This window comes from Montipora capricornis, unplaced genomic scaffold, assembly GCF_036669925.1.
Source record: "Montipora capricornis isolate CH-2021 unplaced genomic scaffold, ASM3666992v2 scaffold_506, whole genome shotgun sequence".
NCBI lineage: Eukaryota > Metazoa > Cnidaria > Anthozoa > Scleractinia > Acroporidae > Montipora > Montipora capricornis.
The window spans coordinates 100,001-112,500 of record NW_027180246.1 but is presented as its reverse complement, the minus strand read 5'-3'; the positions used below and the strand labels follow the sequence as shown (position 1 = coordinate 112,500).

General features: G+C 39.0%; 2 protein-coding genes across 2 annotated transcripts in view; both read left to right on the top strand.

Annotated features, from left to right (window-relative positions):
- LOC138036846 (uncharacterized) overlaps positions 1-12,500 on the top strand; it is a 178,462-nt gene that overhangs the window by 70,605 nt on the left and 95,357 nt on the right. The window lies entirely within an intron of this gene.
- The window catches only part of LOC138036856 (uncharacterized), a 43,776-nt gene that overhangs the window by 28,837 nt on the left and 2,439 nt on the right, over positions 1-12,500 (top strand). The window contains exons 4-6 of the mRNA XM_068882919.1: positions 4,127-4,516; positions 7,732-8,112; positions 9,912-10,331. Of these exons, the coding sequence (XP_068739020.1) occupies positions 4,127-4,516; positions 7,732-8,112; positions 9,912-10,331 (1,191 nt within the window). The remainder of the gene's footprint in view (positions 1-4,126; positions 4,517-7,731; positions 8,113-9,911; positions 10,332-12,500) is intronic.

The window sequence follows — 12,500 nt, the reverse complement described above, 5'->3', positions numbered from 1 at the left end:
GTGGAAACTGGATTATAAAGCGATGGGTGGTACAAAATATTAAGATTAACACTAGGAAGTACCACATTTATAATCAATATTGATGATCCACATGACAAAATATCATAGGGCAAGTCTCTGTAGTTATCATATGCCTAATGTGTCAAGTCTATGAAGTAGCAACAAAACAACAACAAGAAGCAGAAACAAAGTACAGCTATTTGTCTTATATTAGTTGGGGTACATTGTATATTTGTCTGTGATAATACTTCACCAGAAGTAGTAAATATTCCTTAGTCAAGAACTAGTCAAGCTTAAATTTAAAATTGCTCTTTTTTGGTGAATGTGTACAAATTGCAACTTAAGTGGTACCTGACAGTGGTCACATTGAATTTTTTTGTTGCATACTATAACTTTTTTTATAAAGACCAATGAAATACTGTATGCTTTACAGGATTATACTGCTGAGTGTCTCTAGTTTTTTGTACTCATTACTTAATAATTAAGTGTTAAGAATGGCCTGTTCAGTATTTCATTTTATAAACAATGTAGTTTAATCTTGTCTCCTGTCCCCAATTTTGTATACTTTATGGGTCAAACAATTATTCAAGGAGTACTTATTTATGTGATTTATTGGATTATATTATCTTGTGTGCTTGTAAATTAAGGTATCATAATTAGTTGTTTAAGTAGTATTGTAATAATTATAGCTAATGCCTTCATTTATTAATGTAAATTCTTCAAATTTTGTCTGCTGACCATATGCCATTTAAGCCCCCGGCTTTGGCTGCTCTCATGTACTAGAGTCTGATATGTAATAATAAAGTGGAATGAATGAAAACAAATACCAAGTGAGCTTTCGTGCAAAAACATGATATCTTCACACATGAAAAGATTACTGTTGCTGTAGTTACATATGAAAATTGGGCCTTTCAATGCCTTTTGTGAAATGATTTAGTATTTCATTGGTGTTTATATTATAATAAATAAAATATTACATGGCTACTTGGAGATAAGAAATTCCTCTTCTCGTGTTGAAAAATATTTCACTTGTGTTGCTGCACTCACTCGTGAAATATTTTTCAACACTCGATGAGAAATGTCATATCTCTGCGCGGCCATGTACGTTGTAATATCCTCCTATATATTATGTAGTAATATTTGTAGCCACAATGTTTAAGCTGTGATTAAACTTTTGATTTTTTACATGTAGATGCCATTTCTCAAACTTTGCCTCCAACAAAAGGAAGAGGAAACAGATGGACAATGATACATATGAGCAGTACCAGCAGGAGCAGAAAAGAAGGCAAAGAACCAAAAGGGTGAGATTTCACTTGCCTACTGTTTCAAAAAAGTACCGGTAGACAGAGTAAAATAATGGTTAATGATAACCATTTCGTATCATGTCTGCATCCTTTTTGGAGGGCAAGAGGTCAATTCATAATCACTGTTGATTTTTCTAAAATACCAGTAATGATTTGGTGCATACACAATGTAGTAAAAGTAGTTTTATGTACACCACCAGCTTTCTTGAGAAGTATTTTAGGTTACATTCGGATTCCTTAGAATCAGAAAAGTATGGCCAGAAAAAAAAATCAGTTTCAATGCACAGTATGATCCTTCAGTTTTTCAGTTTTGAGAATGCTTGTTGTACCCCAGTATGTTACTTTAAGCAACACATGTAGTCATGATGGCTTTCACCACTAAGAACAATTCTCTCATACATTTCGTGTGGCTTTGTATTACCTCAGTCTTTATACAGACCAAAGTTTATTGACAAAATTTCGTTGTTCCACAGTAACTGGAGGCGTTTGAAGCTCTGCATTCCTACCTGATTTCATCCAATGAATCAGATGAAGAGCAACACACACTGGTTACAAGGCCTCTTGTCTGGAGAGCAGAGGAGGTATTCACTTTCTTTCATGGTTTGGACTTGTGCCGCAAAGAAAGACTGTCAAACCAGCATTGGAGGCAGTGTGTAAACAGGAGGGTTGGCCCTCCCAGCAACAGAACACATAATGATGTCCAAGAGACACTTTTCTGGGCCATTAAGTTGTAAATATTTTTTTTCTTAAGTCTGTATTTTTATCAAGGATGATATTAGGTTGCTTTCGATTGGGAAATCCAGATTTAGATCTTAAAATCTGGATCTTTCGGATTTCCAATCCAACACAAAATAAAACAGATTTTGTCACGATTTCAATTGTGGGAAATCGTTGTCAGGATCAATTAGTGAGATCTGTGGCAAAATCTTTTTCAAATTTTGTGTTCGATTGGAAATCTGAAGATCCAGATTTTAAGATCAAAATCCGGATTTTCCAATCGAACGCACCCTCAGTCATCACTGTGACAGTAATCAAACTAGGCTGCACCTATGAGTCCACAGCAAATTGAAGTAATGGCATTGTGTTGTGTTTACTACCTGGGACTGTATAATAATTATACAATCCCACATAGAGACTAATATGTTTAGGCATTTTGGTACAGTACAATTATATTGAGGTTACACTGTTCTGTGCCTTTTTGTTCTTTTGTCGTGCAGTTCACACATTCAAACATTTGGCTGACATCCTTGTTCACTTTTTTTTACTTTCATGATAAAAATGATAAAATGTATATGCAGGGTACAGTATTTGTACCAGTGATATGAAAACATCTCCATATAATTTGTTACTTAATATCTTAAGCTAGCTTGCACCAAGAAAACACTATCATGTGTTAAAAGAGTGTAGCTGTCAATTTGTATATAGTATAAGTAAATGTTTTGGTATTGTTGTACATAATAGAAATAGGCAAGTGCCTGTTTGAGTCATTGATAATAAAACAGTGTAAGGTATACATGTATCCCATATTTTATTTCTGGGGACATAATCAGGGAGGGAGTCAAGTCCTTCTGCCAACAACATTGAATCATTTGAATTTCATTGTGAAAGTAGCGTCACAGCTACGAACTCAGAGTAAATGAAAACGTAAATACAGCCAAATTTGTAAGCTACGCCACCCAACTGATTTTAAAGTGCATGTAAAATACCAGCGAAAAGGAGAAGCCGCAAATGCAGAAAAGGCAGGAAAGTAGGTGCATTCGTGTGACAACACCGCGTTTTCCCTCAAGGCAAACACCTTGGTTTTAAGCATTAACCAACTAGTGAACGCTGAAGAACAAGCGGTTTTTGGGCGTTCTCCGCGCATTCACTGTTCGCGAAAATGCAAGAAAACTCGCTGAAAACTCCACTGAACGCGTTGTTTTGAAACTGGAAAACACCAGTAAACAATGGAAAACAACCTGTTTAGCGTGCGTTAACCGCCCGGTGAACACCAGGACAATGAGAGAAAACTCCGAGTAAACTCCAGTTAACACGCTGTTTTGCGACTGGAAAACGCCGGTAAAACAACTGGAAACAATCTGTTTTCACAGCGTTAACCACGCGGTGAACACCAGGACAATGCGAGAAAACTCCAGTAAACACCAGTTAACACGCTGTTTTGTGACTCGAAAACGCCAGTAAAACAACGAAAAACAATCTGTTTTCGAAGCGTTAACCAGGCGGTAAACACCTGGAAAACGGCTTGTTTTCCTGTTGTTCACCCTGATGGAAAACTGTCGGATAATGGAACGAAAACTCGAGTTCACCGGCTGGAAAACAAACAGAAAACCTTGGATTTTACGATCGGAAAACGCAAGCAAATGTTCGAAAAATGCCACATTTTGCAATGTTCACCGATCGTTTAATAGATATCCAGTTCACTGAAGCATGATATACAGTCCCTAGAGTAAAAAACTTGTGTTGTTTTTATGTAAAGAACCCCCACCCCCACAAACGTATTGCATTATGGGATTGTGCAAGTAGCGAATACAAACAAAAAGCGTCGCGCAAAAATTGTGTTACTTCCGATTTTCTTCAAATTTTGCTATGTTAATTGTACTTAGAATAAGCCAATCATCTACCAAGTTTTAGCCCTCACGAGGTGTAAGGAAATTGCCCGCCTCGATTCGTTTGTGCAAACATAATCGCTTTTTATGGACCGTTCGAAATTTGATTGACGTCCTCCTAAATTTTATTTTCGAATATGAAAAAATGTCGTTGATGGGCTTGTGTGACTGATAACTGCTGTAAAAGGTTATAATCTATTTACTTTGTTTTTTTAGAGCGTTCGAAGCAACGTTTTTTGAATGGAACAAATGGAAACATCCTATTTTACACATATTATGAAGAATGCATGTATCTACATTACAGCTGGCAGATCGCAGCGAGGAAAGGAGAGAAAGTTAAGTTAGAGGTTCAATACATGGAATTTTTAGCGTGGAACGGATCGTGTACTCTTTGCTGCCTGGAAATTCAAAATGGAACCTACGCAGATGGCAAACCGATTACAAGAATGTGTGGTTATCTCCTATATGGCATTGGAACATTTTACTCGCACGAAGGTCAGAGCCTAGGAGTGCACGTGAAGGTTCCAAACATGGACCTTTATGGGTGGTCGATGTACTTCGAAGCTACTTACACAGTTATTAGATACAACGACACTGTGTTCAATGGTAAGCACACTCAAGGGAAGCTGTAGAGTCAATAGTGATAGGCAGTACAGTTGAAAATACTTTCATGTAGGTTCTGGTGCGGGTCGTGCAAAAATCGAACCTTCACTTAGAAATCAGCCGGGGACTCACCAAATTCCGCAACATGGGACCACATAATGGTATTCAATAACAAAAAAACATACATCAAAGAAAGTCAAGTGTAACGAAGATATAGGTGGCATTTTCTTTCCCAGCTAAGTCCAGTGGTTGAGAAATTGCTCAAACGTTTTTTGGGATTTGTCACTGAGGATTTACGCAACGACGGCGGCTGCGTCAATCCTAACAAATTATTGTTTGAAAGAGGAAAAATAGTCGTACTGCCTTTGCGGCACACATTCTAGTGCACTTCTTTGTCGCAGTCTGAAAAAGAACAACGTAAATAAGCCAATATTAGGCCTTTACCACAACCTATTGAACGTACGTTCATTTTCTGTCTTTACGCTAAAACTGCTCGCACGAATCCAGTTGCAGGATAATCCGCCCGTATTCTCCAAAGTGAATAGGGGAGAGTAATCACGATAGAGTAATTACGAGAGCGCTTACTTTTATTTCGAATTGGGTTTTCGTAAACGTTGGGCTGGTCGTTGCTTAAACAACGGCTACTCACAACACAACAAGTCTGAGACATCGTGATTGCTGTTGCTGACAGTTGAGTTCAATTTATCTGATTTTTTTCTTCTTTTCTTGGCTAGGATCTCATAAAGCACTCGCCAGGTGCCCTTGTTGTCCGATATGACAGGATCTTATAATTACTTTTTCTTTTCGCCGAGGGCGCGCGCGCGCGGAGCACCATTGTTAAGAAAATTAGGTAAACCATCGATGCGAGAAATCTTGGTTTTACAACCATGACGTCCACCCCCATGTATGCCAATGTGATCGGTATCATGCTAGTTTACAGCATACATCTTTGATATTGACCGAATACAAAAATGGCCGCCAACAAATTACTCTTTTGTCTTTGTGTTAATTAGCCTGACTAACCTCGTTTACACGCGTAAAATTGAAAGAATTTGGGCTGTAAAACGAGGCTAGTCAGGCTAATTAACACGAGGACAAAAGAATCATTTGTTGGCGGCCAATTTTGCATTCGGTCAATTGGACGTCCATGTTTCGATCAATTGACACCTGTCAAAACAAGGTATCCGCCGACCAGTATCACGTGAGTATATCGCGGGCTCAAGCTTAGAGCTCACCGAGGCCAGCTGTTTTTTGAAGTTGGCCGCTGACCAGGCACTTATTTTCGATTGGATTGCAGGCTCAACCCGGGTTAACTCACCTAAACATAAGCCAGGCTTCATTTTTCGCGCGCTTTCTATAGCTCGACGTGGCTACACGGCTATACTACATCAACTATTGTTTTTACACAGTCAACGCTTTTCGTGTTCAGGTGGAAAACGGTTTGAAAGATGTTTTCTTTCTGCATTTTCGCTGGTTTCAATCCAGTTTGACATATGATATCGGTGGTCTACAGATACTACTACGCAGTTATTCAAGTCAAGCATCGGAGGGATATGCACTTAAAGCTGAGTGCTATTTTTAATTTGCTTAGAGCTGCTTTTTTCTCTGTATTGCAAGTTTTGGCATACCTTTAGAAGCTCTGATAATGTTACATGATGCCTGCAGGACCTATGTCTAGAACAGAAACGAAAGGAGAGCTAAAGAGAACGACAACGTCAAAACAGAATACCAGTAATAGATTATAGCTCATACTTAGTAGAAGAAGTTACTCTACAAATTCTTTCCTTGGGCACTAAACCGTTTGTTATTTTTAGGGATGCGTTATTTAAAGTGGATGCGTATTTTTTAAAGGTGGTTTAATCGGTTGTCCCTTTGTTCAGGAATGAAAATCGAATTTTTATTGTCAACTGGGATTAAATGACAATCATCTGTACTCTTTTGGACATAAAGGAAAAGTTGATTTGTTTGTTTGTTTTGCTCTAAAATGCGAGCGAACAAGTGCTTTTTTGCCGTTTGCCCAACTGGTTTTCGTTGTGCCTCGACAGTGACAAGAAAATTTTGCCCTTATTTTATACACGCGTATTCGCATTGAGTTCTCGTAAAATTAGGGGGAAAATCTCACTTGCTTGTGTTTTCAGAAGTTTGTTTAAAGCACCTAAACGTTATTTAAGTGTTGGAGCGGATCTTGTTTGAAGTTCGTCCTTTCTTCATTGCATTTCCGTATTTTGCCGATTCTCGTTCCAAGCCAAGCTGGCGTGTTTCAATGAAATACATCAAAATGTGAATGATGTCGTTTTCAGAGATAAAGTGGAATAAAATATATCAGTAAACTCTTCGCTGATACCTGACCACTTATTAACGATATCTCGTCCTTTCTCACCGCACCATATGAGCAAATGGCTGCACTTTTCCTTCTCTTTCTTACTGGAGAGCGGGCCTCTGAACATCAATTCCACGTGTTACCGAAAACGCTTCTACCTTTCCGGTAAGTTTTCGGCCTCCCAATCCATTTGAGGACATTGCACTCCAGCTACATCCATATTCGAGGGTTCATCCCCCTTCTGACACCATGTAAAATCCTGACTGGGTGCTTTTAATATCACAATGAATGTCATAAGATTATCGCTTAAAAAAATTGGCGTTATCCTGCACATATCTCTCACAGCCCGGTTGCTAAGCTCGCATAAATTAATAAAGGCGCGAAACCGATAGAATATGTGCACTCATTACAGGCCCAACATCCATGGAAGCTTTTGAGGTTTCGCCAACATCACTGTCTAGAAATTACATTCATTTTCCCTGGTTACATTGGATAAAAACTTCTCTGAGCTAGTGCTATCAGCACAAGCTGCCATAATTTTCTCAATTTGCGCAGTATTTGTGTTCCACCGCTGACGTCACAAACACCCTCCAATGTTTTAACAGGAAGTAAATCCTTCAGAGAAATTTCATTTTTCGCCCTCAGTATTTCGAATTTCCAACCAACGAAGTCTGTAATTAACTGTCCGAATATCAACTGGTATTTTGTTCGATGTATGATTAGCTATAGGTAAGGGTTGGGGTTTCATTCATTATTGATAACTGGGATAACCTTTGTTCGGCAGACTGTATTTGACGACTCTATAAAAGCTTTGTTTAACGTGATAACATGTCCCCTTTCTCTGGGCCATTTGAGACAATAATACTCAAAATGTTACCTGTTTTAAAACTTGTTTTAGAATGCTCCAACTACAGATTTTTGAACGAGTCCAACCGAGCAATGACCCATGTTAACAGCAGCATTGGTAAGCTGTGCGATTCCACGTTGTCTGGTTGGTATCGATTTAGCGGAGAGGCTGGAACTCAGATGAAAGATTCTTGTCGAAAGATGTATCACTGCAACACAGACTCACCGGGCTGGCTCAATGGCACGCATCCTACAGTTGCTGAGGGGATTGTTCAACGAAAAGTTTGTTTTTTGCAGCACTTGAATGGGACTGACTGCTGCTACTTTTCAAAGGAAATCAGTGTTCGCAACTGTGGACCGTTTTATGTTTATCGCCTTGATCCACCCAGGTGTTACTCACGTTACTGCGGCAACGGACTGCCACAAGCACCAGGTTTGAAGGCATTTTAATTTCCTGCTTTCTCTTTGCTACCTTTGGTGTGAGAGGCTTTTCTAACAAGATTCCAACACTTTTTGCCGAAAACAATTGTCTCCATCCATTGAGATTTGTGCCACGGATAAAAAGTCTATTAATATTTTTGATACAGCAATAAAAAACAATAATGCGAAGGATTAAAAAAATCAATTTATATCTTATTGATATAGAGGATATTACATGGCCGCGCGGGGATACGAATTTTATCTTTGAGTGCTGAAAGTATCTCTCACGAGTGAGCGAAGCGAACGAGTGAGAGATACTTTCAGCACGAGAAGATAAAATTCGTATCCCCAAGCGGCCATGTAATGTTCTGTTTATTATATAGATATTGATGAAATCTCTAGATTTAAAACAACTTGTTTTATTCATTTGCGAAATGATGAAAAAGTGTTCACCAACCACTAAAACACGAATGTTGTGTAACATGAAACAAGATATGAAAGTTATGAAAAACAAATCATGATAATATAAAATTTGCAATAAAAATGTTAAGGTAGTAGAGAATAATTATATTAAAGCACAAAAATATCGTACAATGAAGAGGAAGCTCGCGTTTTATTGGCTAATCGTGTTCGTTACCATGACGACAGCTATATCCTCACATGTGAAAGATAAAAATGATAAGTTCACTGCGCGCGGTGAAGATATGATTTTTTAGTCAAAGGAGAAATCCTGGTATTTCATCAGTATCTATATAATAATTACAATTATTATATGGGCAAACTGGTCCGAGATGAAAAAGAAGAAAAACAGCGATTTGCAACTCTTGATGATCTCGAGCTAGGCGAACTCGTCGAGGGATCTCAAGAACTCTCCAAGTTATCTCATCGTAAAATCCTATTTTGTAAGCATTTCTTACAATTTTTGCTAAAGTTTTGGTGTTTTTTCAAGAGATTTGAGCTTCAATACGACGCTCACTCTGGAGCTTGTACAAGGTTGGATTTTGACGCGAAATTTGATTGGCTAGTAGAAAATTTTTTTGTCAGTATAGTGTATCGAGAAGATGTGTTTTCAACAGGAAACAAATTCACTCGATACTAAAAATATATTTTGAAAAAGGAAGTCATTTTATAGAAGCCTGATTTTAACGCTCGGGCGGTTGGGAGTATTCTCGAAAGTTATGCTTCGATTTCGTCTCGGGTTTGCATAATTGTCTCGAATTCTCCTAACTTCCCTGGTGTTTAGATCAGGCTTTGCAAACACTGAAAGTCTTCTATTGCTGAATTAATACACGTTTGATAAAACCTCTGTCGCCCCACCGCCTACCTAACCTTTGGTTATTACTAGTGTGAATGTGCTGACTGGAAATTCGGCAGTGCAGTTGTGTTGACTAGGAAGCAAATTAACTAGAATGACAAGGTTTGAATAACAATTTGAACATGGCATTGTTTTAAATTAATTGGGAGGGGGGGGGGGGTAATTGAAACTGGATTATAAAGCACCAGGAACCTATATCTCACTACTGACGTCATTTCTTATGCCTAAGCTGTCCAGTAAACGATAAAACAAGACCGAACAAACACCCACGTTTAATTGCTGTTTAAAATGGAATTCCTTTGGTTTAGAAAATCACTCCTTGGACGACATATCATTACAGCTCTCGCTCAGTTACGTCTTGGATTCTCAGTTGCCTCATTCCTGTCCTCTTGTATATTATTTCTTTCCTCTCATTTGTGCCAATGTTGTTACTCGGAGCCCGGAAATGATGCCTTTTTCTAACAGTGAATTTAGTATATCAAATGAAATCTTTTCAGAATGTTCAAACTACAAATCGCTCACGGAAGCGAACCGAGCAACAACGCATGGACTCAACCGTTTTCAACCACTTGCTAGTTGCATCAACGAAAGCACCCTGTCTGGCTGGTACCGGTTTGACAGAGAGGCTGGAAATCAAATGGCTGATACTTGTGTTGAGAGTTATCACTGTGGTGCTTATTATCCAGGCTGGCTTAGTGGAGGACACCCCTCTGTCGAGGATGGCGCTGTCGTGCGTAGGGTGTGTTTCAATGGTTACTACCGCCGCTGTTGTCATTACTTCGTTTACATCAGTGTTCGCAACTGCGGTGGATTTTACGTTTATAAGCTGACTCCTTTGCCTACGTCAAGCTATTGCTACTATCGTTACTGTGCTAGCAACGGAACTGCACTAGTACTGCCAACAACTTTGACAGCAGGTAAACATTAATTAGTTTGTGGCAAACAGTGCACAATCACTGCACTATTTGAAAGTCATTTCCAGAATGGTATATTCAATTTTGAAAATCTCGAGGTGTTTTGAATTTTTCCCGAAGTCAAAACTCTCAAGGAAAACTTGAGAGAGCCTTTGAACGAAATACAGCTATTACCGAGATCTCCATAGCTGTGGCCAACATGCACTGAAATAAGTCGCGTCAAATGTATATTATATAGATAGATACTGATTAGATACCAGGATTTTCCTTCTTACGAAAAAACCATGTCTTCACCGCGCGCAGTGAACATATCATTTTTATCTTTCACATGTGAGGATATAGGTGTCGAAATAGTAACTAACACGATTAGCCAATAAAACGCAAGCTTCCCCTTCATTGCAAGATACGTTTGTGCTGTAATCTAATTCTTCTTTTTCGTTGCACAATTTGACATTATCATGATTTGTTTTCCCTAACTTTCATATCTTGTTTTCCATGAGGACTCTTAAGGCCGGCCAGAAGATTGTGCCATCCATCCCGGTCTGCCGCCGATGCGACCGCAGCCCCCCACGAATGCCATCCCAGCTGGTTTCTTTCTTTCTCCACAGTTCTTACGCGTGATACCAGAATTCCAGCTTAGAAAGCTATCCTCGGGCACCTCACACGTCGCCCGACGACACCCCCGGATGAGCTCGTCAATCGTCTTTTCGGTTTCCGTAATCGGATAATTTTTACGGGGTGCCGGGATTAGCCGCACGCCCAACCCCCAACCTGGAGGACCAGTGACCACCATTTAGTCTGGCCTCTACCCTTTGACCTGCCCACCAAGGTTGGACCTACTGGGGGAATACTCCCGACGGGTCACTGAGGCACGCAAGCTCCCCCACCACGACAAGGCAGCAGTCTACGGGGGAGATGTTTTGGTGATTGGTGACCACTTTTTCACCATTTCGAAAACGAACAAAACAAGTTTTTTTTTTTTAATCTGGACATTTCATCAATATCTATATAAGAAACAGAACATTACATGGCCGCTTTGGGATAAAATTTCTCGTGCTGATAGTATCTCTCACGAGTGAGCGCGTACTATCAGCACTCCAGGATAGCTATAGATTACTTCATGGTTGGTGAGTGCGTGCGATTTTTATTCAAGAGTTGAGAAGGATCGCTTATTTAACGATTCTTCACGAGTGAGTAATGAAAATCGTACAAACGAGCCAACCATGAAGTAATTTGTTTATTATATAAGTACAGAAACCATAAAGTTATCGAGGTAATGGTTAATCGAGAGGCTATCAAATCACCGATCGTGAACAAAAGCCCCAAACAAATAGCAAAATATTTTTGAAATAAAAGAAATCTTTACCTTTCATACCTCGCTTAAGCACTTTTAAAACTTTTAAAACTTCTGAAATATTTTGTGAAGAAAAGTAAGGAATAAAAGATCAAAAACTTTGAAAACCACACACTAGCCGGCCGTCATGTTTACAAATTTTACAGTCTTTGCACAGGCCACCCGCGCCAAAGTTCAACATATTATTAAGGACGGTGCCTACTAATTCAAAGGTATTTTTGCGCAGTTTACTGAATATGAACAAGTGTTATCGAAATCCCAAAATAAAATTCAGGGTAACACACATTTTTCGAAGGTAATCAATCAAGAATATTTGTAAAAAGCTTTAAAATACAAAGAAGTGTATGGCTTTCTTTTCCAAATTGAAGCTAAATTATCTCTGAAAAATGCGTCGTTACCCCCAATTTTCTTTTTGGATACAAAGATCACTTGCTAATTTCTTCTTTCTCCGCGTAGTTTTGAACTGCGCAAAAATATCCCCGTATTAATAAGTACCAGCCACAGGAAATCCGAGCATCTCGATAAGCGCAGAACGTATGCGGATTAACAATAGTAGGCACCCTCCTTCCAAAAGTCCGTCCAAAAGGCTGATACGGCCATTTTTCACCAGTGAAAACCACAGGCGCGCTCTCGTGGAATAATTGTTAATTAATTTTGGGTTGATATACTAAATTTCAGCCTGCAATTTGCCGTTTGCTTTTCTTTGCTCTCCTCTTAAAGTAGGGAGTTAAAGCAATGAAAAAGGATGTGCCAACGAAAACTTCGCTTCGTTATATTACTTTGCGCTATCTCAATTGTAAGGCCATTATTCCATTTTG